This window comes from Diceros bicornis, chromosome 18 (genome assembly GCF_020826845.1).
Source record: "Diceros bicornis minor isolate mBicDic1 chromosome 18, mDicBic1.mat.cur, whole genome shotgun sequence".
Classification (NCBI taxonomy): domain Eukaryota; kingdom Metazoa; phylum Chordata; class Mammalia; order Perissodactyla; family Rhinocerotidae; genus Diceros; species Diceros bicornis.
Genome location: NC_080757.1, coordinates 12094297 through 12122035, shown reverse-complemented (window position 1 = coordinate 12122035; position 27739 = coordinate 12094297). Strand labels below are relative to the sequence as shown.

At 46.9% G+C, this 27739-nt stretch overlaps 2 protein-coding genes across 2 annotated transcripts; both read left to right on the top strand.

Annotated features, from left to right (window-relative positions):
* Nucleotides 1-1124: 1124 nt before the first annotated feature.
* DHX33 (DEAH-box helicase 33) lies at nucleotides 1125-20626 on the top strand. The gene is made up of 12 exons (XM_058559997.1): nucleotides 1125-1494; nucleotides 3857-4017; nucleotides 5038-5265; nucleotides 5466-5636; nucleotides 7686-7871; nucleotides 8602-8713; nucleotides 9880-10039; nucleotides 10210-10298; nucleotides 11912-12039; nucleotides 12434-12637; nucleotides 14048-14134; nucleotides 17321-20626. Exons 1-12 carry the CDS (start codon nucleotides 1206-1208, stop codon nucleotides 17627-17629), a joined length of 2124 nt encoding a protein of 707 aa, XP_058415980.1. The 5' UTR covers nucleotides 1125-1205; the 3' UTR covers nucleotides 17630-20626.
* A 992-nt stretch (nucleotides 20627-21618) lies between these two features.
* Nucleotides 21619-27686, top strand: C1QBP (complement C1q binding protein). The gene is made up of 6 exons (XM_058559995.1): nucleotides 21619-21883; nucleotides 23178-23328; nucleotides 25157-25250; nucleotides 26678-26773; nucleotides 27028-27150; nucleotides 27290-27686. The coding sequence occupies exons 1-6, from the start codon at nucleotides 21658-21660 to the stop codon at nucleotides 27437-27439; spliced, it is 840 nt and encodes a 279-aa protein (XP_058415978.1). The 5' UTR covers nucleotides 21619-21657; the 3' UTR covers nucleotides 27440-27686.
* Nucleotides 27687-27739: the final 53 nt, after the last annotated feature.

Here is a 27739-nt window from a genome sequence, read left to right as displayed (position 1 = left end):
ATACTTAGGGGTAGAAAGTGAAATTTTGTCAATTTATTCTTAAACACATATCTGCTATTAGTTCAATGTGCACATTTTCAGTAACCCCTGGTCACTATACTGTCAGAAACTAGAGGAAAATTACCTCTGACCTGGAGGAAAGAGGATTTTTAACAGGTTCACAGATAGGGTGAGTTTCATGGAAATGAACTTCAGAAGATGCCCAAAGTCCTTCACGTGGGTTGAAGCGTATGATGAAATCTCTGGAAATCACATTTCCTGTTTGCAGAGCAAAGAGCTGTTTGCCAGTCTTCCTGTGGCGAATTAGCAAATTATCTAAGAGCTCTGAATTTAGGAGGGTAAGGAGGAACTAGTTATATCCCAGTTTCCCCTTGGAGTTCTGAATCTTTTCATTGGTGTGTGAATGATGGGGCTGGAGGGCCCTGGGGAGAACTTGCCAGTCTGGTAGGAGAAGCTGGGGAAAGGAAGGGTAAAAGTCAATTTTAGTTCCATTGAACTCCCTCTTTCCCTGCTTGTATTACAGAAGCAGGCCACGTCCATTGGGATAGTCATTTTCTGAGAAGAATATATGATTTTCATAGAATATATATCGTTCTCCTCTTCCGTAACACAAGACGATCACCAGTATCCTTTTCAACATTCAGATTTTGTGACATCTGAATGACTTTAAGTAATCTCAGAGGCTCAGTTTCTTCATCTGTAAATTGGTGATAATATTTACCATATAACATAAGTAATTTAGAGGATCAAATAATGCAACTATTTGTGTGTTCCTCCTTGACTTTACAAAATTAAGTCCTTTCCTTGAAAAGCGAGTATTATTGTGGACAAGGGAAAACGCGTGTTTACCGGAAAGAGTGTTACCAGAACAACAAAACAGTCAAGGAGAAAAGATTCTCATTATCCAAGGTTAAGGTCCCACGGAACGGCACACTCTGTCTTTTGCTGTTGTCGCCTGGGCCTTTTTTCCGTTGTACCGTAGACGCTGCTCACCCCGCCCTCAGGAAGTGAAAGCCTTCCCAAGCTCCCAGTGCATGCCGGGAGTTGCAGTCTCGTTCCTAAAAGCTGGGGTGGCCGTGAGGTCATCGACGGTCGCCGGGAGCCGCCAGCACGCGGCGGGAAGGGGCGGCGCGCGCTAGCTGTCTGGTCCAGGGAGCGGCAGCAGCTGCGCGCCCTCGCGCCTCCCGTCGGGGTGCCCTCCCGACATGCCCGAGGAGGCGGGCTTCCCGCCGGCCAAGAGATTCCGGCCGGCCTCTGGGCCTCCGAGCCGCGCCGGGCCCTGTCCTCCCGGGAGGCGAGTGGTAATGCTGTTGACTGCGGGCGGCGGCGGCGGCGGAGGAGGAGGAGGCCGGAGGCAGCAGCCGCCCCTGGCCCAGCCCTCGGCCAGCCCCTACCCCGAGGCCGTGGAGCTGCAGCGCCGGAGTCTGCCCATCTTCCAGGCGCGGGGGCAACTTTTGGCCCAGCTCCGGAACCTGGACAGCGCCGTCCTCATCGGTGAGTGGCCGCGCGGGCGGGTCCTTCCTGGCTCCCCGCTCCTGGCTCTGCGGGAACAGTTTTTCTTAGGTGCCTTTCACCCCTTTTATTCGTTTCTACAACAAATCTGACCGCTTTTTCTGTGCCAGGCCCGGAGAGGGGCCTCGGGGAAGAGTCGGACAGCCCAGCCCTGGAGGTGCTCACAGCCCAGTGGGAGTGACCGACGTGTTAGGCAAAGACTCACCTTCCGTGTGAAAGGGTAGAGTGGTGTACCCGGGGCTTTGGGAGCCTAGAGGAGTGGGTCTGAGCCAGTCTGGGAGAATGCAGCGGGGGAGGTGGTCCCTGAAGGAGAGCAGTCTGCCCAGAGGGGAGAGCCTGCAGCGTGGGAAGCGAAGTGGAGGCGAGAAACAGTTCGTTCTGTCGGGAAGTAGTAGTTTCTGTTGCATGAACTAAGAGGCAGAGTTGTGGGTCGAGGACTGATTGCAAGGGGCTTTGATCCCTGATGTTTAAGTAAGGGGCGCTCCTGGAGGACGGCGAGGATGAGGCTGCAAAGAGGGGACGGAGACGCAGGAGAGCAGTAGTCGCAGCAACAGAGTCATAAGAAGGGAGTGAACAGATGGCAGCAATGAGGTCCAGTAATACAAAGACTAAAAAAATGCCCACTGGATTTGGATGTGAGATGTTGATTGTGGATCCCATTGAGCACCATTTCAGCAGAGCTGTGGGGGATAGGAGGTGATTTGTCACTGGGCTGAGGAGTAAGTAGGAGGTGAGGGAATGAAGGCAGTGAGAGCAGGCTTCTGTTTTAAGAAAAAGCAGGAAGGGGGCTGAGAACTTACAAGTATTCATAGGTTGAGGGGAAGAACTCAGTGGAGAGGGAGGCTGAAGGTGGAAATTGGGCACTAACAGAGCAGAGCCCAAGGGCCATGGGGAAGGGAGGCACTTGGCAGCAACGGCTAGATTCACAGTGGCCTGGAATACAGAGAAGGATGTTCAAGAGGCTGGGGGCTGGAGAAAGGAGGTAAGAATGGGAGTGACTGCAGAAAAACTTGCAGGGAGAGGTGGAGGGAGATCACATTTGAGGACTTCACTTGTTCTGTGAAGTAGGCACAGGAGCTCTGCTGAGAATGGGAGTCACAGGGCCTCAAGTAGCCCCTTGGGGAGGATGGGGACAGAAGACAGGCTGCAAAAACAAGAAAAGGATCGATAGTAGTGCTGGTGCCCAGGTGCATTTGGCCCCACTACAAACTCAGGTCTTCATCCGCACAGTTGGGTTATTTTATTTTAGGGATGCTCAGTTGCCTGGTGTAGGAGCAGAACAGATGGACAGGGAGACATTGATCCAAGTTTGGGGTTTTGCCTGGTGGGTTCAGTAGGAGGAGTGGAGAAGAATCAAATTCTTAGTCCATGATTCTTGTCTAGGTCAGGAAGGATGAGCAGTCAGAGGGGAGAAAATATGAATAATGGGACTGGAGGACTCTGAGGTCAGAGAGGTGTAGTGGTAGCAAGAGAGGGGAAGCGCGCACAGGTTTACTGAGTTCTTTGTTCTAATTAGGCACTGCTAAAGGAACCCCCAGAGGGTAGGAATAACATTGGGTGCTTACTGTATGCAGGATGTTCAAGTACATGGAAGAGACAGACAAACTTTCTCTGCCCTGTAGGAGCTTCTGATACAGAAACGTTTAAACATTTCCACACAATTTGGGGTGGTCAGTGCTGACAGAGAGATGAACAAGGCACTAAGGAACACAGCAGAGGCCACCAGTGCAGCCCCAGGGGAGAGAGTTTGAGGCTTAACTCATCCTATAGAGTTTGTCAGCCAGACAGCTTGAGAGCAGGTATTTCATAATAGTGTGGGCAAAGGCAGAGGGTTTGCAAGAAAGCAGCAGGCGAGGGAATGGTAAGGAGTTGGTTATGGCTGCAGTGCATGAGCGCATGTCTCTTCGTGTCAGAACGTGTAAATCTCCTTTATTCTTTTGAAAGGTACAACATCATTTTTATATAGCAGTTGTATTTCATTTTATGTTTTTACTACACTAGTTACCTAGTTACATTTATATTATTTCCAGTTTTTTGCTGTCATGAGCAAAGTTGAATAAAACATTTTTGAAGCTATATTTTTATACGCATCTTTAATTATTTCCTTAGTATCAATTCCTGCAAGTGGAATTGTGGGTCAAAGGGTATAAACTTTTTAAGGATTTTTCTAATATAATTTGGCCTTCCCGGAAACAGTGAACACTCCACCAGCAGTATACATGAGTGCCCATTTTCCTGTGACTTTATCAACTTCGAGTATGGAGTATTCTTTATCATCTTTTCCTTCTGACTTTGGTGACATTTGTTTCAATTTGCATTTAAATGAGACTTTTTTCTTTCCTAGGGGAAACTGGCTCTGGGAAGACGACTCAGATCCCTCAATACCTGTATGAAGGGGGCATCAGCCGCCAGGGCATCATTGCCGTGACCCAGCCTCGCCGAGTGGCTGCCATCTCTCTTGCTACTCGGGTCTCAGATGAGAAGAGAACTGAACTCGGGAAGCTGGTACCTAATTTCCTTCTTTACTAACAGTTCTCGCCCCTCTACCCACCACCCCGTGACCCTACCTTTTATTTTTCTGAACAAGACTTCTTATACATAGCAAACTTCTTTCTTGCCACAATTGTTTAGGCCTATCTCAGAGTTTTTGGATTTTTTACATCAGTTCCTGAGAGATAAGTGGGTCTGACAGGTTATCATTGCCATTTGCTTTGCTTTCAAAATCTGTTGGCAAGTTGGATAACTTAGTTGTTTTCCTTGAGCATTTTTAAGGCTTCAGTAAGCTCTATTAAATCTCTGATGTATATATCTTTCTAAAATACTGTAAGCATTTTTCTAACAAATATGTGGGTATTGAGAATGAGTCCCAGGGGCCAGCCCCGTGGCTTATCGGTTAAGTGTGCGCACTCCGCTACTGGCGGCCGGGGTTCGGATCCCGGGCGCGCACTGACGCACTGCTTCTCCAGCCATGCTGAGGCCGCGTGCCACATACAGCAACTAGAAGGATGTGCAACTGTGACATACAACTACCTACTGGGGCTTTGGGGGGAAAAAAAGGGAGGAGGATTGGCAATAGATGTTAGCTCAGAGCCGGTCTTCTTCAGCAAAAAGAGGAGGATTAGCACGGATGTTAGCTCAGGGCTGATCTTCCTCACAAAAAAAAAAAAAAGAGAGAGAGAATGAATCCCAGAACTGTATATAAGTCAAATTTATTTGTGTTTGTGTTTACACATTTCACTTAAAAACATCTTGGACATCTTTTCATATCTGTACATAGCTTCACTTGAAGCTATTAAGTAACTGGGGGAAGGAGGCTAGTTTTAAATTCTTTGTAATGCTCATTGTAATTGCAGTTAAAGGTACATGTCTGTCGTCTGTGTCTGCCACCGGCCTGCATGCTCTCGAAGGAGCAGGGCAGATGGATGTTGATCTTGTTCACCGTAATAATGCAAGTGCCTGGCACAGTGCTAGTTACATAGTGGGGGTTCAACAAGTGTTTGATGAATGAATGATTTCTCTGCACAGGTTGGCTATACAGTGCGCTTTGATGATGTCACCTCAGAAGACACCAGGATCAAGTTCCTGACAGATGGCATGCTTCTGCGTGAAGCAATTTCAGACGCCCTGCTTCGGAAGTACAGTTGTGTCATTTTGGATGAAGCCCACGAACGGACTATCCACACAGACGTGCTCTTTGGAGTGGTGAAAGCTGCACAGAGGAGGCGAAAGGAACTGGGGAAGCTACCTCTCAAGGTAGGCACAGCAGGCTTTAGGAAAGAGGCCTGTGTTTCTTCTTCAGCGTGTTCCCCTTCACCCAACTGCTTCAGAACCAGGGAGACAGTTAACCGTGACAGGAGTGGCACAGGCCTCATCGTCTGCTTTTAGGGCGTGGGAGGGACACGGAAAGGCTGTCCCGATGTTGTGTCCCATCCTCCCCTCCATCTCATCTGTAGGTGATTGTCATGTCAGCTACGATGGACGTGGACCTGTTCTCTCAGTATTTCAATGGAGCCCCCGTCCTCTACCTGGAGGGTCGGCAGCATCCAATCCAGATTTTTTACACCAAACAGCCTCAGCATGATTACCTGCACGCCGCACTAGTCTCAGTCTTCCAGATCCACCAGGTATGGAACGGGTGCAGATTCCTGAAAAGGTCTGTTTCACCTTGTAGCTGATAGAGCATTCAGCCTGACAAAGCAAAGCTACTGAATGAAACAACTTTGTGAGTTGTTGTCATTAAGATGAATATTTCTATCCTTTTTTATGGTTTCTCTTATTTTCTCTAAAAAGAAAAATAATTCCACTCTGACCAGCATCTTTCCCAGCTGAGCCAGAAAACTTCCATATGTTAGAGGAGTGGCTTACAAAGTTTTTTGGATCGTAACCCCCAGTAAGAAGCACATTTTATGTTGCAACCTAGTACACAGTATGTATAACGGAAATAAGTCATGAAACACTGTCTCCTTTACTACATGTGTCCTCTGATATTTCCTACTTCCTTTTAAAAAACCCAATGATGGGTTCCAATTTAGAGTTTTCTTTTTGGGGAAAAAAAAACTATATTAGAGAAACATTGCAAAATCTCTTCTCATTTTATTAAACATGTAGTGAAAAATTTGAGTGATTCTCACCTCATTTTTGTTTAATTTATATAAGATTAACTGTTTTTACCTTCCCATTAACTTTCTGAAAAAATTTAGAGGCATATTTTTTTTAATTAATTTTTATTTTACGCTAAATAATGCATGTGTAGTTTAAAGTTGACAAAGTCAAGTAGTTAATTCTAAACGGCTCATAAAAAACAGCAGTTGCTTTTCCTTCCGCATCCCATATCCTGCTCTTTAGAGTAACCCCTTTCAATTTCTTAGCTATTTCCCCAGATATTACTTTCATAGTTCTAAAATAACCCCCATCTCTTCCATCTTTCAAAAATGAGTTAAGGGCTGGCCCCGTGGCTTAGCGGTTTAAGTGTGCGCGCTCCACTCCTGGCGGCCCGGGTTCGGATCCTGGGTGTGCACTGATGCACTGCTTCTCCGGCCATGCCGAGGCCGCGTCCCACACACAGCAACCAGAAGGATGTGCAACTATGACATACAACTATCTACTGGGGCTTTGGGGGAAAAAATAAAATAAATAAAATTAAAAAAAAAAAAAAAGAGTTGAAACTTCTGATCTCTTCTGTTGTCTTCTGCCATCGTCTTTGTCTTAATGGGCTTATACCTTCACTGTCATTTTGATAGTATTTGGAGAAGGTCGATCTGCCTTGTTTAACTGCTACAAGCAAACTTGAGGTGAGGATTTCTCGTGAATGATGCCTGCAGGTGCATTCAGGTGACATGGTGGCTTTGATGAGTCCTCCCCTTGATGAAGCTTTGACTGTTTTAGATTTTAGCCTGTATATTTGTACCTCTGAACATTTGTCCTGGTAATACCAGGGTAGAAAAAATACGTGCACACACACATAATATATATATTTACATATATAGATGTTATGTATGCACATATGTACACATGCACACACATATATAATTATTATTACTCTTAAACATTTTTTCAATTATTTTGCCACTCAAGCACTTTACAGATTAATGGATCTGAACAGACTTCAAAGAAAGCCCAGGTGACTGGGTGTGTCCTGAACACTTGTATGTTCTTCCTTTGCAAGGGGAAGAACCCACTTAACCTCAGGGTCTCAAGTGCGTGTCTGAGTGCAGTGTGCCCTTTGGCTGTGTGGAAGTGCTTTTGGTGGCGTCATTGCATAAGGGCTGCTCCTGGCATTTCCATGGAGCAGGATTTCCCTAAGTTATCTTCTCTTTTGTCAGCTTCACCTTTCAAGATGATTATGAAAGGAAGGAAGCTTTATGCAGATTTTCTTTGCTTGCCTGAGTGTGCTTTTCACGGTATTGTTCTTATTGCAAAAGCAATCTGGTGATTTTCCTTCAAAATTTCCTTAATTGGTTTTTAAACATAGCTGGCTAACTTGCGTAAGTTACAGCTTTATGCTTTATTGGTAAGGGTCTTCTCCCAGGGGAAGTACCCACATCTAGGCTCATTTACATCTCCACAGTTAAGAAAAATAACTCTGGGAAACCTCATCAATGATGATTGCTTTTTTTTCTGTGCAACCTGCACTTCTATCAACGCCTGGTAATTCCACTCTACCTTTTTTATAGGAAGCCCCTTCTTCTCAGGACATCCTGGTGTTCCTGACTGGTCAGGAGGAGATCGAAGCAATGAGCAAGACCTGCCGAGACATCGCGAAGCACCTCCCAGACGGCTGCCCTTCCATGCTTGTCCTTCCTCTGTACGCCTCCCTACCCTACGCCCAGCAGCTCCGCGTCTTCCAGGGGGCCCCAAAGGTGAGTGCACCGCCTCCCCTGTCCCAGCCCCATTCCTGGGCACCCAGATGGGTCCCCCCGTGCAGCCTATAGGTCTGTCACCAGACTCCGGATAAGGTATGTGGGATGGGATGCTCAGATATACTCGCTGAAAAGCTGCAGGAATATAATGTAGCTACAGATACAGCTCTTCCGTGTTAAGAACGGGGGAGCAGCTGTCGGGATGGGGGGAGTGCAGAGGCAAAAGCTGAAAGGTAAATGAGTGACTCTTCTAAGGACCAACATAAACAAGCCACATTTGTCCGTAATACATTTACGGGGTGCCCGTGCTGTGCCAGGCACTGTGCTGACACTTTACATACACTGTCTCTCACCCTCTTGAGAACCAGCAAGGTAGGTTATGATCCCATTTTATAAACACTGAGGCCCCAAGAGGTGAAGTTACCATTGCTCAAGGGGCATACGCTAAGTAATTGTCAGGACCAGGAGTCCAACCCACGTCTACCTGCTTCTGTATCTTATGCCTGTTCCACTGCATCTCATCGCCTCAAAACAAGCTTTTAAGACTGGAACATCCCCTGGCCCCAAGCAATTTAATGACTGACCATCCATATTAATAACTGTCATTAATAACAAAATCATCTTTTCTTGATCGTGAGTGAATTGTGGAAATTAACGGTGAGGAATATGTTTTAAAACTTCTGAATCGTATGTGTGTCATATGGTTTTTTGGTTTTCTTCCTCCTTTTAGGGCTATCGCAAAGTGATCATTTCAACCAACATCGCTGAAACCTCCATAACCATTACAGGAATAAAATATGTAGTTGACACGGGCATGGTTAAAGCAAAGAAGTATAACCCTGGTGAGAATTTGTAGCTCGTGACTGTCTCTTCTGTGTGTAGTGAGCATCTGTGGAGTTTCCCGTAGTCCCACGGTGTCCCCCAAATGAGCATTTCATGGTTGTAACTGAGATTGGGGTGGCAGGCACCACAAGCGAGATGAGAGTGAGGCCCAGAAGGGAGACCCGAGGCGGGTATGTAGACAAGAAGGCAGGTGGGAAAGAGGAGCCCAGGTTTAGCAAACTTGGGAACAGAGGATCAGGGACCTGGGCAGAGTCTGAGACCCGTCAGAAGTTGGGTGGGAATGGCAGCTCTAAAGCCAGGGACAGCCTGACACCACATCAGAAGTTCTCGTCAAAAATAAGGGTTGAGCATGGTTGGTTTGAGCTCCAGGTTTCCCAGGAAGGAAACAGACCCCTAGGCTGGGGTGAGGCCCTAGCAATTTCCTGAGACTATGTAATGGGAAGCTTGCTTAAAGTCATTTTTCTTCATGGCTATTTTATATCTTGCTTTATTCTACAGAGGATTTGAGGTAGCTGAAATTATCGCTCCCAGATGTTTAATTGAAGTGCATTACTAAGCATTCGAGGGTGCTGGCTTTCACATGTGTATCTCTCGGGGATAATGTATGTGAAAGGGCTTGGTTCTCCAGTGCCTGGCACAGAGTACACCTTTATCAAGAAAATGAGTCTCATTTACTCCCAGGAGTCACAAGATCACATTGTCTTTCTTTTATCATGGAGGTGGGAAGGAGGATACAGCACACAGGGGACTGGAGGCATTTCATTTCTGAGTCATTGATTGATAAGGTGACCAACATCCTAGTTTGCTGGCAACTGTCCTAGTTTTAGCACTGGGAGTCCCGAGTCCTGGGAAACCCCTCAGTCCTGGGCGAACAGGAGTGGTTATCACCCGTGATCTAAACCAAGACCCCTGAAATCTGCTCTCCTGGGCCCCTGCTGCGAGCACGAGGTTTTTCTGATGTTACAGTAACAGGTCTCACAGTGTTCATTGCAGGGCCTCGTTCACTGCAGAGCAGCCTGCTTTCGTGCTTCCCGCTTTAGCCTTGAGTTTTTCTGGACTCATGCACTGCAGAAAGGATCACTGGTGTTCTGAGGCTTCTTTTTGTCCACACTGTAGAAAGTTTATGTGCTGAGTGAAGCGCTGATGTGGGCCATTCTCCCTCCAGACAGCGGCCTGGAGGTGCTAGCTGTGCAGCGGGTGTCCAAGACCCAGGCCTGGCAGCGCACAGGACGGGCTGGCAGAGAGGACAGTGGCATCTGTTACCGGCTCTACACGGAGGAGGAGTTTGAGAAGTTTGAGAAGATGACTGTGCCAGAGATCCAGAGGTAGGCCTGAGGTGCTCCTGCACTCCTGCCACCGTCCCCAAGTCTACCTTTCCTACTTGCTGTGTCTTTCCGGAGCTGGGGTTGTCACTAACACTCCTCCGTGGACGGCTCTGACTCGCCGCCTGGAGGACCAGGGACAGATGGACAAGCCCATCTCTCACTCTTCACAGGTGTAACCTGGCGAGTGTGGTGCTGCAGCTCCTCGCCATGAGAGTCCCCAACGTGCTCACCTTTGACTTCATGTCCAAACCCTCCCCGGGTAAGTGGCGTCTTCAGTGTAGTGGAAGGTATCCAAGGAGACAAACAGCAGCAAATGGACGCTCCCAAAAAGTGTTTGGGTGGTCTCCTTTTGTTTAGTTTAATTTGGTGGATGACAACATTAACTGTCGGAGAAGAAGCTCCGAAGTGTGAAAGGGGAGAGGCTGTGCTTTCAGCACCCTCCTGCTGCAGAAGTAATGGCTTCACATGGGCACTCACCGTTGGGTTCCTTGACCACCGGAACCAACAAAGGTAGTTGAGGGGGTCCATGGGATCCTGCAGAAACCTAACAAAATTGTACTTCTGCCAGCAAAAGAACTGGAAAGATCAGTTTCTTTGCTTTTGACTAGAATTTGATCGGTTCCTGCCCTTCTTTAATAAGCTCTCCACGGAGAAAACAAAAATAATTGGGATTCTTGATGATAGCTTTGGCACTTGGAATCTCCTCAACGTGCCATTTTCCTTGTCTTTTTTTTTCCTCTCTGTCTCTTTTTTAAGCGAAGAAATGCAATTGGTTAAAAAAAATAGTAAACAGTTGTTGGGTGTACAAGGGTTCCACCCCTGATCTTCAGGTTCTTAGCTTCCCACCCCTAGAGCAACCACTGTGGCCATTTTCTGGTTGTCTTCTACAGAAGATCTGTGCATGTGCAAGTATAGATAGTCTCTTAAAACACAAATAGCAACACACATCGTGCACCGCTCTACACGTTATTTTTTCTTTTAATTGCTGAATTCCTACGTATAAAGGAAGGACATACGTAAGGCAGAAGGGGTAGTAAAACCACACCTGTGCCCCCCATTCCCAGTGCCCTGGAGCCCCCAGCCCCTCCCAGCCCCCCTCTTCCTTCCCTCCCCTCGGGGTCACTGCCTCCCACATTTGTTTGTAATTTCCTTGTTTCTCTTTGATGTTTTGTTCTATGCCTGTGTGTCCCTAGACAACATGTTGTTTCAGTCCGCGTGTTTACGTGTTGATTCTTCAATAACCTTCCCTTTTCATTCATCATGTTTTGTAAGGTTTATTTGTGTTGGTGCATTTTCATTACTAAATACTATTCCAGTCTGTGAATAAACTAGAATACATTTATCCATTCTCTGATCAATTGAGACATTTACACACTGGTTTTTTCAGTTAATATATTTCATTTCCTCTCAGTATGTATATATTTATTACCTCCTTAGAAATGCTTCTTTCTTCTTTGATAGGTAATGCATTTACATGGTTCAAAATTCAGAAAGAATAAAATGGTAAATAGTAATTGGTGTCCTTCTCACCGGGGCCTCTGAGCACCTGCTGTCTCCATTGTGTGTGTGCGGCTAGAGGTGCAGGTCCCTGTACATGTATGAGTATATGTGTGGGTGACATTCCGAAGTGTCATGTGGCTGGGTGTAGAATTCACATACATATTGCCAAATTCCAGACCACTGCTTTAAAAGAGAACTGAACTGAAGACAGTTCATTAGCAGCTTTGGAAAGTGTGTCATGGGGGCAGTGGTGGTTGGGCTCTTTGCTGTGGTTTGATGTAGAGTCATCAGAAGCTCCGCCACATACTGAACTAGCTGCAACTTCTTCCTTTTCTGAATTTTTAGCTCCCTTCTATGTCTCTCTTTCTTTAGATCACATTCAGGCAGCCGTGGCCCAACTGGACCTGTTAGGAGCTCTTGAACATAAGGACGACCAGATGATCCTGACTCCAATTGGAAGGAAGATGGCAGCATTTCCTCTAGAACCCAAATTTGCCAAAGTAAATGATCCCCTCTCCTCAGTCCCCTTTCTATACATTACAGGTTAGCCATCCCAACGTAGACTCCTAAATCCAGGGCTTCTAGATCAGTCTTCACTTTTTCTCTGAAATGATTACCAGCCCCTACTTTGTGTCTGACACTGACTTATGTTCTGTGTGGGATTCAAACTCATATAAAGTCACGAGCCCTCCATATGGAATTTGGAATCCTGCAGGGAAGGCAGTCATCTGTTTCAAAAAAAAAAACGTACAGTAACATTAACATACAGTCATGGTTTTAGAAACACCTGCCCTTTAACTCCTTAGAAGGGAAGCTGCAGAATCAATACAGAAATACTATATTCAGAAGCTAGGAAGAAACTTGGTTTACACAGTTGTTAATTTTGATTTGCAGACCATCCTCCTGTCCCCCAAATTCCACTGTACAGAGGAGATACTGACCATTGTCTCCCTGCTGTCTGTGGACAGTGTTCTCCACAACCCGCCCTCCCGGCGGGAGGAAGTGCAGGGTGTGCGGAAGAAGTTCATCTCCAGCGAGGGCGACCACATTACCCTGCTCAACATCTACCGGACCTTCAAAAACATAGGCGGAAATAAGGTAAGCTTCCCTCTCAGACGACGCCTCCTTTGGGGCATGGGATTTAAGACCGCCTTCCCTTTTTGGCTGAATTATCTAAGGAGCCACAAAAAGAATGCCAGGTGCCGTTTCAGAAACGTCTGCACACGGAGATGACCAGGGAAGACGGGTAATTCCAGCCTTTCGCTCTGCTAGTGTTTAACTCACACTTAACGTGGGCAAGTTCAGTATTCAGTGTATAAGTATACTTACACTTCAGTGTAAGTATTTGGTGACCCAATTTCTTAGCTACAGAGTGATTTTTTTCCCTACCTGCCCCTAACTTTCTTCATAGTAGTTTTTGCTTCTTTGATATTTCAGTTCCTTGGACCAAGATGGAAAACAGCAATATATTGTTTCATTTCTCAATAAAATCAGTAACTGTTCTGTAGTCCACATGCTTTAACTTTGTCTGCATTTTAATGCAGTCAATTCTTTAAAAAAAAAAAAAGCCACCACCCATTTTTAGCAGTTGTAAACAATTTGCTATATTTGCCTCAGTTTATTTTTAAGGAAATAAAATGCTGTAGATACGGTGAAAGCCCTGCTCTGCTCCTTTCCCAGTCCTTCCTCCCTGGCGTCGCCACTGTCATGAAGTGGGCCTGAGTTCCCAGGGGCGACAGCGTACCTTCACTCGGCGTCCTGTGCGGTGTCCTGGAGACACTCCCCACCCGCCCCTTTCGCAGCTTGCTCCCACTTCCAGCACCTCAGCGAGCACCCTGCTGGGTCTCCTTGTGCACAGCGGGGAGAGTGTCTCTGGGGCCGACACGCAGAGTGGGCCTGCTGGTCTTGGGGTAGCTGCATGTGGCTTGTGGCTCCCCAGAGCTGTCACCACCTCTTCATACTCCCCATGGTACTGTCTGAGAGCCTCCATTTCCACCATCCTCTCCAACTCTTAGTCAAAACGACTTTAATTTTTGCCAAGTTGGTGGATATGAAATAGTATCTCGGTTATAGTTTAGACGACATTTCCATGATTCCCCACGAGACTGGGAATCCTCATGTCAGTTATTGATCATGTGCAGTTCCTCTTCTCTGAGTCATTGTTCATATCCTTTGTCCACTTTTTTACTGGATTGTTGGTCTTTTTCTTATTGATTTGTAGGAGTTCTTTATGTATTCTGGAGGTACTCATCCTTTATTGGGTGTAGTGATACAGATATTCCAGTCTATAGGTTTTTTCTTGGTGACTTGACATAAGGAAATGTTTAGTTTTATGTTTAGTTTTACTTAAGTTTAAATTATTAATATTTTCCCTTATGGTTCGTGATTTTGATATATATTTCTTATATTTATTTTTGGCAACTGAAGTTTTCCCTCCGAATTCAGTTGATATTTTTTTTTCTCTTGTAGAAATGAGAGGATTGTGATATCTCTTTTTCTCCTCTTCAGGATTGGTGCAAAGAGAATTTTGTCAACAGCAAGAATATGATGCTGGTGGCTGAAGTCAGAGCACAGCTCAGGGATATCTGCTTAAAGGTACTGTTTCTTCCTGGTGTGTTTTTGGGTACTAAGCTGTCACTTTTTTCTAGGTGAAAAATTTTTAATTGCTTATTGCTATTGATTACAAAAGAAACTCTCATTGAAGGAAAACTTTAAGGAAGAAAGTAAAAATTTACCCACAATTCCACCTCTCACCATTATGATTTATTTCCTCATGGCCCTGTATTTAAATGCATTTTTTGCATAGTTAGTTACATTGTATGTATAATTTATATTCAGCTTTTATAAACTGTAAAAGCCTTTTCCAGTCTTAATAGAATTCTCAAGATTTTTTTTAGTGGGAATATCTTTGTCATTTTTTTCAGATTATAAAAGCAGTGCATAATTGTTATAAATTGATACAGTGCAGAAAACAGTGATATGTAATGCAGAAAATTTAAAAGTCTCCCATAATCCTGCCCCTCCATTGTTAACAGTCTAGTGTAGATCTTTTTAGAATTTTTTCCTGTGTATGTATGTTTTTGTGTGTGTCTGTGTGTGTGTGTGTGTACACATACACATGAACACATATACAAAATTTTCTTCCTAAAACAAATGTGATATACATTTTGTTTTGCAACTTGCTTTTTTCCACTTGGCAGATTTCTTGAGTATTTACTGTGCCTGGGCTGTTTTCAGCCTCTGTATGTGTCTATCTCGTTCTTTTTGGTGACTTCGTATCATTTCATTGTATCCACTACCTTTTATTTAACCAAGCCCCTGGTGCTGATCATTTAGGTTATGCTGTACTGACCATCCTCCTACATATGTATTTGTGCTCTGGTGCACATAAAATGAATTTCTAGATGGGGAATTTAGATTCTGATAGATATTGCCACATCATCCACCAAAAAGGTTTCTGTTAACTTATATTCTCTCTTAGAGTACATGAGGTGGTAAAGTCCTGTCATGTGTATATTAATGGCTGTGTGACACTCCACATTTTACCTCAGAAGGTGGGGTAGGGCCGGCCCCGTGGCTTAGCGGTTAAGTGCGCGCGCTCCGCTACTGGCGGCCTGGGTTCGGATCCCAGGCGCACACCAACGCACCGCTTCTCCGGCCATGCTGAGGGCGCGTCCCACATACAGCAACTAGAAGGATGTGCAACTATGACATACAACTATCTACTGGGGCTTTGGGGGAAAAAAGAAGGAGGAGGATTGGCAATAGATGTTAGCTCAGAGCTGGTCCTCCTCAGCAAAAAGAGGAGGATTAGCATGGATGTTAGCTCAGGGCTGATCTTCCTCACAAAAAAAAAAAAAAAAAAAAGAAGTGGGGGTAGTTTATGCAAGCGTCTCCTGTTGTTGAGCGCTGAGACAGTGCCCACATTTGCTGTCATAAACAACTCTGTGGTGAATGTCTTTGTGTGGAAGGCCTCTTCTAAGAACCCCCTCCACGGTCCTGGGAGCCTCTGCACGTTCCTGGGAGACAGTTGTCGCCTGTACCCAGGCCTGTGTCTGATGCCAGCGGCCTCTTGTTAGCCTACTGTGTTCTGTATTATACACATTTTTCCAAACCCCTCTTGTACTTGATCAGTTTTCCTGCCTGACCAATCCCTTGGCTTCGTGAGTTTTCTCAATTTATTATTGACGGTACAAATGGTGCTCCTCTATTACTTCTGAACTTAAGACTCTTGAGGGTTGATGATGCCTCTCTTTATATGCCAGGCACTGGTCAGAGTCCTGGGGTTTTACAGATGTGCCTAAGACTCAGTATCTTAAGGAACAATCTGAGGGGAGATCTGACATATGTATAAATGAATAACTCGTGCGAGGAACCAATAATAATGATAATCACCATCGTTTACGCAGCACTTATTAGGGCCCTGTTCTAAACACTTTTCATGTGATTGCTTTATTTGAAATCCTCTTTACACTCCTATAATGTTGATTCTGTTATTAATCCTATTTTGCAAACAATGAAACTAGAGCCTAAGGAAGTTAAGTAATTTGCTCTAAATCACACACTGAGTGGTGGGGCTGGCAGCCTGGTAGGAGAGACCACATTAGCTGTAGGACTCGGGGGCTTCCTGAAGGTGGTGCCACCTGAGCTACATCGTCACAGATGAGGAGATAAAGAGGGTCTTCATCTGACCAGGATCAGCTGATTGCAAAAAACAAAACCCCTTGAGCATCTTAAAGAGGAAAAAGAGAGATCAAGAGTATCTCAGGGAACCTCCAGGCAGGAAATACTTAAGCTCTAGAGGGACAGGGACACAGGACCAGAAAAGGCCGGCAGGAGCCGGGGCAGCTTTCTCTGGGCCTGCTCGTCCTCTTGTTTTGGCTGCTCTCTGCCTGCTTCCCTCTCCTCGCCTCCTGCCTCGGCACGCGAGGCATTGCTTTCCTCCACCTCCGCTCTCCTCTCTTCTCAAGAGACTAAAGAGATTGGTCAGATTTCCCATGTTCAGCCTCCAAATGCCTGGAAGGGAGAAGCTGGCCCAGAGTGGGTCACCCAGTGTGGTCACCCAGTGTCCACCACTGTGGCCAGCAGGTAAGGTGATGTGACCCACTCAGCAAGTGCTGTGGAGCAAGGAGAGGGACTGATGACTGACCTCTCACCTCAGAGCGGAGGGGCTTTCTGTCTCCCAGGAGCAACTGGTGAAGGCACAGTCGTGGAACGGGCTAGGGAGGAGAAGGCAGTCGATTTCGGAGGACCACAGGATGCTCAGGATGGCTCATTCACGGCTTCACTATTGGAAGTTTGCATTGTTTTGCTGGGGCAGGAGAGACATTGAAGGTTTCTGAGCAGATGAAGAACGACTGAGCTGTGCTGTAGGACAAGCGGCAGAGTGTGAGCTGAACTGGAGTGAGGAGAGGATGAGTAGTCAGAGGGAGAGGGAAAGCCCTTTGCTTCCTGAGACATCCTGGTGGATGTTTCGGTGAGGGAGTGGGATGCTGGCTCACCCAACCTGTCTGTAGTGTGGCAGCTTAGATGGCTGTCTCCCTCCCGGTCCTTCCTCTCCCAGGCTGCACTTTCCCTATTTACAGTCCGCCCGCCTTCAGCTCTGCCTCTGTCCCACCCATGCTGCTCCCCGAGGCATCTCAGGTAACCACCTCCTGTGTCAACCTCCACTTCATTAGGCCTGCACTATGGGCTGTGTTTTAGGTGTGGTTGCTCCAAATACCATGTGCTGCTGAGCAGTAATGTTTGGGCTCTTCCATTTCTCGCTTCCCCCTGAAACAGATGTCGATGCCAATCACATCATCCCGCGGAGACACGGAGAGCGTCCGCCGCTGCCTGGCTCACAGCCTCTTCATGAGCACCGCCGAGCTTCAGCCGGACGGGTCCTATGCCACCACGGACACCCACCAGCCGGTGGCCATCCACCCCTCGTCTGTCCTCTTCCACTGCAAGCCAGCCTGCGTTGTGTACACCGAGCTGCTCTACACCAACAAGTGCTACATGCGGGACCTCTGCGTCGTGGACGCCGAGTGGCTGTATGAGGCTGCCCCCGAGTACTTCAGGAGGAAGCTGAGAACCGCCAGAAACTGAGCCGGATCTGCTGGTGCCTGGAGCTGAGACCATAGCTGTCCACATAGCTGACTTCCAGGTTGGCGCCTAGAGAGGTGGCAGGTTTTGATGTAGCGGAATGTGCCTGATTTCCAGGAGCTCGAGAGCGTCTTTGTTTAAACCCTGAAGACTGAACTGTGTAAATGTGTACATACCATTTTTACCTTGGAAACTTCAAAATTATGCTTTCGGTTATTGCTGGGTGACTTTAGGTGACTTAGTTAACTTCTGAGCCTCGGTTTCCTCATCTGCCAAATGAGGGTAATAATAATACTTACAGGGGTGGACTTATGAGGTTTACAGAAAATGAATGCAAAGTACCCAGAGCTGTGCCCGGCCTGCGATAAACATACGATGAATTGTGAGCCCTTATGCCCGATGTTATCGCTTTCTCCATGGTGTTAGTTGAGTACAACAAAACCGCCTGAGTTCCTGTGACTGAGAGGGATTTTCTGGAAGGGGACCATAGGAAATCGCAGAGTTGGATGTTGTCCTTGGATCTATTTTAATATCTATCTGTATGAAGTTTTTAAACAGAAAGCATAAGAGATTGACTTCTGTAGAAGTTTCAGGAGGGAGATGCTGTTGTGTCTCACCTAATGGGCTGGCTGCCCCTGTGAACACTCCCCAGGGTGTGGCCCTCTCAGAGACCAGTAAAGGAGTGCTCACAGGACGCTGGGCTGTGTCTCTTCATCCTCGGTGCCTCTCTGGTTCATATCCCCATCTGTGCTTTCAGGAGATGTGGAAGTTTCCTGGGTGTGGGGTGATCTGTATCTTCTGAATCGTGTCAAGTGTAGACATGGGAAACTGGCCTTGTGGTGTGATGCCTCCAGCATACCCAGTTGCCATTTTTCTCTCTAACTGGGCACATAGAAACATGTGAGCACAGGGAATGACGCCGTGCTACATTTCAGCTGTCTCTCTTCTGGCAGGGCCCCTGGGCAGAGGGCCATTGGGAGTGGGGTGGAGGACAGCGGCCAGTGGTCACTGCGAACCCAGACAGCAGTGGCTCGCCCCACCTGCCACGTCTGGCGTATATATTCTTTATTTTCTGGTGTGTATCTTATTTATTTTCTGTGATCTTTTTGTCCTTCTTCTTAGGGACAACCTAGCCTTGCTGCTTCCTAGCCATCCACCCCTCTCCAGGCTCAGTTTCCACATTTGTCAGAGGGAATTAGAGGGTCTCCACAGTCTCCTCCTTTTCTCATATTCTGAGAAGGGAAATGACACCAAAAGTTCTTCTTAGCTATTTGATTATCAGAAGCAAATAATATTTCCCCAGAGAATGTTTTGCCCTAGAAGCAGCCAAGGTTTAGCCCTTTACTTGTGCTACATTGGTCTAAACACACGTGCAATATTTTCGTCATCACTTACAGAGTGAATGTTGCAGTTGACAAGCAGGGGACCAGACTGCCCCAGAGGCTCTTCAGATTGAAGACAGTGGGTTGTCTCTTCCCTCTGGGTCCAGCGAGCTCTTCTCCGAGCCCGCAGCCTGCTGGCCTGCCCCGTCCTAGGTCCGCTCTGTCCAGGCCTGTGTACGTCCGGCTGGCCCAGGCTTTCCAACGGGAGCCGTGGCCTTGAGCAGGCAAGCTTTTAGCCAGTGTTCAAGGCTGTCTGGGTACTTGTGATTTATTTCTGTTAGAAATAGTTACACTTAGGCCGAACAGGATTCGACAGATCCTATATACCCTCTCTTACTGAATTCTTAGACTTTTAGCTGGCTCTTCCTCAGATCGACTTATTCTTACTGTTGCTGACTTTCTGAAAAGTTTTTCAGAAATTTTTTAAAGTGTATTTTTCTCATTTATTTAATAGAGACCTAGGATCTTTAGCCTGACTTAGTAAAAGGAACTATTGTATTTTTAATAAAGCATTCATCATGCTGGTACAAAATTGGGAGTGGGGTGCTTTATTATGTTCCTCAGCAAATTCTCTATCAAGAGGTGTTCTCTGGTGCAAGTAGAATGTAACTTCGGATAATTTATGTCCATCCTGAACAGTCTCTGGAAATGTATATTCTTTCCTGCCTGAGTAAGGGGTAAATAGCTTCTAAGTAAATGTAAATAGCTTCTAAGTAGTTTTAATGTTTCTGTACAGAAATAAGTTTAACACTGTAACATTCTGGTAGAGTTTTAATACAGTAGTTTTTTATTGGGCTTTTTAAAAAGTTAATTTTTAACATACCTGCTCAGGGATTAATTCAGATTGGAAAATCCATTCTGACTCCACTTGTTACTACAAAGAAATAAAGTTATTTCTGTTGAGCTGCAGGGAACAGAACACTTTAAACTTTCTTAAGGAAGTTAAGTGTTTCACAGTGATGTTGCGATACAATCTTGAGCTACTCTTTTTCAATTGGTAAAATCTCTGATGGTGTGACACCTCTTTTTCAACCTGTGAAATCCACCGCTGGGCAAATCACCAGCTCCCATGCGCAGCTTCGTGTCAGGAGATGCGCTCCAAGCAGATCACACACCTCAGGTGTTTGCTCTCTGCTTCTGGTAGTCATGGAGCCTGAAACATCCAGAGCAGCACAGATTTCATTACAAGGGGCAGGACTGCCAGCACTGGTCCTTGGTCAAGACCCCGATGTAATGTCGCATCTCTGCTGGTTGTAAGGAGATGCCAGAATGGAGACACGTTTTTGCTCTGTGGGTAACAATGATAATGTACTGTGATGCATAAATCCATTTAATCCAGCTGTCAGGAAGTACTTGGGACTGTGGCCAGGCATCTTAAGATACCATTACTTGAGCATATAAGGAAACACTGCACCTGTGGGGAAGTGATGGTTTTATTGTATTTTATTTGATTAGAATATTATAACTTGCAGAAGAAATCAAGTTGGTTCAGCTTTATGTTGTATTTTTAGAGTCTGGTCTTGTTCAAAACAGACATAGCTCTACAGAAACATCAGTTCTTGTATATAATGCTCAAATTTGCACATGAGTACCAAGTCCATTAAAAATGAATCTTGTACATGATGTGTGGCTTCTTTTTGAGTCTCCTTTCCCTTCTTCACAGAATGCTGTGTAGAATATATTAAGAATTAGTCTTATCTTGGCCACTAATTTGGGATGACTTACTTTCTTGGTAACATATATCCTAGGTGTCCTGGTAAGGTGGGAACATCAGTTCTTTTTTTAATTTTTTTTGGTGAGGAAGATTGTCCCTGAGCTAACATCTGTGTCAATCTTCTGTTTTGTATATGGGACCCCGCCACAGCATGGCTTGATAAGTGGTGTGTAGGTCTGCTCAAGCATCCAAACGCCTGAACCCACGAACCCCAGCCATGAAGGGGAGGTCACGAACTTAACCACTATGCCACCAGGCAGGACCGGAACATCAGTTCTTAACCTAAATCTGATGGAAGCCATGGCTTCTTGCCTCCAGAAAAATGACGTCCCATCAGAACTTGGGTGCAAGGTTGGAGGGTGCAGAGGGGCAGTGGCAGGAATTAACCAGGGATCCTGCCCTTCAGGAGCTCCCTTGTGGTGGAGGGGAGGGGAGGCTGCCAGTTAACCTCGCGGTGCCAGGAGGTTTCTGCTGAGAGGAGAGTGAAGCACAGGGGCGAGGTCCCACAGGCGTGAGTCCTTATTTGTTTCATAGAAGAGAGGAGGAGGTTCCTGGAAGGCCTCTTAAGGGGGATGACCTTGGAGGCTGGTCTTGGGAGCTGGGAGCGGCAAGAGCGCATTGAAGTCATAGAAAGCCTGGCGTGCTTTGAGAACAGTAGATGGAAATTTGGAGAGCAGCCACTGGAGAGAACTGATGCTGGCAAACTAAACAGCCTTGGACACCAAGCTCGGGCCTGCTCAGCTAAAGTTCAGTTACCGGAGTCAAGGACCCCCCGGCAGAGGGCGCAGTCCCGCCCACGGCGCCCTCGGTCTGCAAAGCGACGGCGCGGAAGTGCTTCCCGGGTGAGGGCGGGACTTCCGGCGGCGCGCTCGGTCAGGGGGTGCCTTGGCCCCGGGCGTCCTCCGCATCCGCACGTGTCTGCCTCCGCCTGCGCGATGCTGCCTCTGCTGCGCTGCGTGCCCCGCTCCCTGGGCTCCGCCATCGCCGGCCTCCGCGCCGCCGCGCTCTCCCCGGCGCTCCGGCAGCTGCTGCAGCCCGCGCCCCGGCCGTGCGCCCGGCCCTTCGGGCTGCTCAGCGTGCGCGCGGGGTCGGAGCGGCGGCCGGGCCTCCTGCGGCCTCACGGGCCCTGCGCCTGCGGCTGCGGCGCCCTGCACACGGAAGGTGAGTCTCGCGCACGTGGGCCGGGGCCGCGAGGGGCAGAGTCTTGGATGGGGTGGGGGCCCGTGGCGCGGGCGGGGAAGGGTAGACCGCGGGTAGACCAGCCGGAGCCGTCGCCCGAGGTCCGGAACGTGTTCCCATTTATTGACAATCAGAGGGTTAAACCCACGTGTGATCACATTTCCCCGATCCTCCAAGTGTTTAATTTTGAGGGGAGAGATACGGTTAAATCTGAAGGCTGACTTTATCCTTAGTCTCTCGAAAGTGGAACTTTGGGAAGGCTCAGGGTGTGGTTAAAAGTAGCGTAGTTATGTCTGTTGGCAAGTGAAAGAGGATGACGGGATTTTCACATGTTGGGGTATATGGGGTAGCCATTCTGGTTCAAAGTGGATTCAGCTTGAACTAAAGAAGCCTGATTTATGGTCTATCAAAGATACGTTGTACATCTGATTTGACCATTAAAGAATGCACTCTCTTAAGAGAAGAATGCATTGGGCCAGCCCCCTGGCTTAGTGGTTAAGTGCTCGTGCTCCGCTACTGGCGGCCCCGGTTCGGATCCTGGGTGCGCACCGATGCACCGCTTCTCCGGCCATGCTGAGGCCGCGTCCCACATACAGCAACTAGAAGGATGTGCACCTATGACATACAACTATCTACTGGGGCTTTGGGGGAGAAAAATAAATAAATAAAATTATAAAAAAAAAAGAGAAGAATGCATACTTCCCCTCCTACGCCCTATCAGTAACGCCTGTATTAGTCCCTTTCCCGCCATCAGGGTCGTGTTGACCTGCTAATCTGCAACTGAATACCTCTTTGAAATTTTGATGAATATGTATCCTGGATGTGTTTAATGTATGTTCTTTGGTCTAAAACGGTTTAAGATTGTATTGAAAACCATGCTTTTCTGGAATGCTTTCTTCCTTTGTGGAAACTGCCTTCCCAGATTATAATCCTCACCCTGGCTCAAGTAAAACTCACCCTACCTCTCTTATCTGTAGAATGGTTATCAGTTATTTTGCATGGTCAGGGTAATTGAGAATTCTCTTGCTTTTGGTGAAACGTGGTAATGGTTCATTGTTCGCAGTCACTTTTGCAGAATTCCCACTGGTGCCGTTAGGGCATTTTTACAGATGAGGACACAGGCTTAATGAATGTGAATTGGACTAAGTTCCCAGGCACCATTAATAGCAGAAGTGTTAGAAACAGTCCAAGTCCAGATTTCTGGGTGCAGTAACAGGTTATTTTTATGTTTCAGACTGGCTCTTCTTTTTCTGTGTCTTATGGCTTTTCATTGTAGGGGACAAAGCTTTTGTCGAATTCCTGAGTGATGAAATTAAGGAGGAAAAGAAGATACAGAAGCATAAGTCCCTCCCCAAGATGTCCGGAGGTTGGGAGCTGGAAGTAAATGGGACAGAAGCCAAATTAGTACGGAAAGTTGCTGGAGAAAAGTAAGTATTGGGGGCCTGCGGACTCCAGGGGACCAAATCCATGACCCCGCAGGACCTGCCCTGAGGCATCCCGGAACAGCCTTACAGTGCTAATGGAATCAGTTTGATCTCAGGTTTACAGTGCTGACTCATTACACTGCAGGCTCTGACTGAGCAAAACAAGGCCCTGCTCTCAGATGTTTTCAGTAGGTGAAAATGCAAGATATGTAACTCACGTGTAACAGGATGGGGTCACAGTATAAGAGCTGCCATTAGCAAGGAGGGGAGCTTTTGACCTAATTCAGCTGTTTAAGTCTATGATCTGTTTTGAGTGAACTTTTTTTTTTTTTTTTGCTTTTTCCCCCAAAGCCCCAGTAGATAGTTGTATGTCATAGCTGCACATCCTTCTAGTTTCTGTATGTGGGACACAGCTTCAGCATGGCCGGAGAAGCGGTGCGTTGGTGCGCGCCCAGGATCCGAACCCAGGCCGCCAGCAGCGGAGCGCGAGCACTTAACCGCTAAGCCATGGGGCCGGCCCTGAGTGAACTTTTGTATATGTTGTGAAGTCGGGTTTTGATTCTTTTTTGCCTAGTGGTACAGTGTGTTTTTCCCCATATATGGGTCAATTTTGTCTGCTGTAACTTCACCTAAACCATTTTCCAAGGGTAAGTCATAGCCAGTTTGGGGCCATTATAAATAATGTTCTAATGAACATAACTGCATTTCTGTGCCCAGGAGCTCAGTTCGGTCAGCACTGTTGCAGATTAGACAGATTTTGTGCTTAAACCTCAAACTACCATTATTCGATGGGAAGTGGCTTCCTGGCAAGGCAGCCACTTAGCGCAGTTACAGTGTGCTGTGTACGCAGAGTGCCTGCTGGAGTGCCACAGCCTAGCAGTGCTAGTGCCACATCTCACCTCGCTGCAGTTTCGACTCAAATTTTGGAACATGAGTTGTCAGATGATTCTTGCACCTTAAAGTTGCCATTAGTGGGGCCAGCCCCGTGGCTTAGCGGTTAAGTGCGTGCGCTCCGCCACTGGCGGCCCGGGTTCGGATCCCGGGCGCGCACCGACGCACCGCTTCTCCAGCCATGCTGGGGCCGCATCCCACATACAGCAACTAGAAGGATGTGCAACTATGACATACAACTATCTACTGGGGCTTTGGGGGAAAAAAAAGGAGGATTGGCAATAGATGTTAGCTCAGACCTGGTCTTCCTCACACACAAAAAAAGAAAAGTTGCCATTAGTTGGTGTTTCTGGCCTGCTTTGTGATGATAAAACTTCCCTCAGCTACTGAAGAATGAATCTGTCCTGCAGGGTGGTGGTCTTTGTGGGGCCAGGGCTGCTCTTGGTCCTCAGCTGATGCAACAGCCTGTCAGTGCTCCTCCTGCTCTTCCTCCCAGGGGCAGATTTTCTGATGGAGAAAAGCCTTTAAAGGAGGCTTCTGTTGCATCCCACCAGCTTCTCAGCTGCTCACCACCACCCAAGGGTGTCCTGGAAAGACTAGGGTGGGCACTATCAGCTGGCTGTGGCCATGAGATAACAGGGACACATGTTGGCAGTGACCCTGGGATGCCTGCCTGATGGAGGTAGCCCACACATGACTGTATTTGGTTGAGATAAACTAGGGCCGCTTCATTTGATGTCCAGCAGCTGGCACATAGTAGGCACACTTCAGACCTGCTGAATCCATCTCGGGGTAGGATGCAGACACCCAGGCTTTTTTGGAAGTTCTGAAATAGAGACATTGTTGCAACAAGGATTTTTTTTAACTGTAGCAGGTCTCCATACTTATTTTACAACTCAGTTAAAACTACTGTCTCTTGTGTTTTCTTTCACCTTTCTAGGATCACTGTCACTTTCAACATTAACAACAGCATCCCACCAACATTTGATGGGGAGCAGGAGCCCTCCCAAGGGCAGAAGGTTGAAGAACAGGAGGTAAGCTTGTAACACTAACCAGCCTTTACCTCGGAGTTCTGACAGGCTATGCCAGGGCTTAGAGAAGGAGCATTGTTTTTTGTTTGTCCTGTTTTGTTTTTTAATTCCTTTGATGCTAGAAGGAGAGAAAGCAAAGGACAACCATCCTTAGGACTTTACTTGTAGAGCAGTGGTTTTGACCAGCTTTAGTACCAGAACTGTGTGGCCCCTTTTCTTTCCCAGGGACCAAGTAAATTGCCATCTGCAGGCTTAGGCTTTCTAGTTTGGCCTGGGTTCTCTTGAGGGAAAGGAATTGAAACTGTCCTAACGCTTCCCCTAATTGGGAGATGTTTAATATTGGAGATTATCATTTGGACTGTTTCCAAGTGAGGAATGTTCTAACGGGTCACAGGCTGGTATTAAACACCAGCCACTTAACCAAGGTAGCAAAGCCAGGGGCCTCAGATTTTATCACAGATTTTGGCAAGGTCTTTCCTTAGGTTGCTGGCCCTCTTGGTTGGACCTGGATGGTACCCAGTCTTCAAACATTTTAGGAAGCAGTGTGCCTGGCCTAAAAACCAGCCAAGTATGAGGGCTACAGGGTCCCCAGCCTTTCCGACTAAGCAGGCATCAGTATTGTCTCATGACGGAGCACAGAGTGCACAGCTCCCTGGTGTGTTCTTTCAGCCAACCTGAGATCTCCCTGACATTGGACGGCTCACCAGCAGAGGGAGCATTGCTATGATTATGCAGCCCTTAGGACGGCCAGATGCACTGGCCTTTGGTCCTGGGCTGTAAACAGTCAGCTAGAAAGAGGTCTTGGAGCTTTAGGCCAGCTTGGCAGTGTATGGATGGAGAAAAAGGCCCAGGAAGATTGTTAATTGGCACATAGCTGGGGCTGGAATTCAAATTTCTTAATTCTGAAACAAGTAGGATGCTAACAGAAATGAAACACTATACTCAATATGATACTCTGCCCTCTAAAACTTAATAGTCCAGAAAGGATCAACAGGAAGAGGTCAGCCCAGTATGCTGAATGAGCTGCTATGTAGCTTAAATACTGTGTTAAAGACTGTAGGCTCCTTATTTGGGAGCACTACAGCATAAGACTTCCCCCCCCCCCCCCAAAGCCCCAGTAGATAGTTGTATGTCATAGCTGCACATCCTTCTAGTTGCTGTATGTGGGACGCGGCCTCAGCATGGCCGGAGAAGCGGTGCGTCGGTGCGCGCCCGGGATCCGAACCTGGGCTGCCAGCAGTGGAGTGCGCGCACTTAACCGCTAAGCTACGGGGCCAGCCCAGCATAAGACTTTTAAAATGTCTAAAGAATATCCTAATGTGGTGGCTGTAAGACAACCCCTCCCCCCCCCCCAAACTGTCTGAGACCTTTATTCCAGGCAACCAGCTTCTCCAACAATGGCACGTAATGATTTGTTCTTGTTTCCCCAGCCTGAATTGACATCCACTCCCAATTTCGTGGTTGAAGTTATCAAGAATGGTGGGAAGAAGGCCCTTGTGCTGGACTGTCACTATCCAGAAGATGAAGTATGTAGGGTGGAGTGCTAGCTCCTTGGCATCCCTGGGGACAAGGAGGGCCTCCAGGGACCTTTCTGGTCCCCTTTAGCAGATACTAACATTTTCTAGCTTAGACCAGCACAAAGCAGGGGAAGAGAGGTGGGGGATGAGGGAGCAAGGTTAAAATCTGGTGAGTTTCAAGCTGTAAATAGTCCCTTTTCTTTGCATGAGTCTGGCTTGTCCTGGAAAACCCTTCAGTTTCCCCAAATACTGTCTCTTCTCAGGTTGGACAAGAGGAGGAGGACGAGAGTGACATTTTCTCTATCAGGGAAGTGAGCTTTCAGTCCACAGGCGAGTCTGAATGGAAGGACACTAATTACACACTCAACACAGATTCCCTGGACTGGGTGAGTGCTTGATAAGATGGAGGTGCGCTTGGGCCTTGCAGGGGAGGGTCCCAGTCCAAGGAGAGACAAAGAAGCATTTTAATTAATATGGGTTACAGATGAAGTCTTTTTTTAAACTAGTAATTGTTTCTCCTTGTAGGCCTTATATGATCACCTAATGGATTTCCTTGCGGACCGAGGGGTGGACAACACTTTCGCGGATGAATTGGTGGAGCTCAGCACAGCCCTGGAGCACCAGGAGTACATTACTTTTCTCGAAGACCTCAAAGGTTTTGTCAAGAGCCAGTAGAGCAGACAACAAGCTGAACACCTTAATTTTACAGCAGGCTTTGGCCAGTGAACAGAACCTACTCTGAAGCCAGACACACGTGCTTTGAAATGGTTTTCATCCTAATATCATGGAAAATAATTCAAATTTAAATTATTTCTGTTGCCCTCATATTTACTATTCATTTGTTTCTTCTCAATAAATCTATTATTTCTAGATTTTTGTATAACATAACGATGGACAATAAAATTGGTTTATCTCCTCCAAAGTGATTTCTTTTCTATTTCTTCCCCTTCAACCTGCATTACAAAACACCAAGAG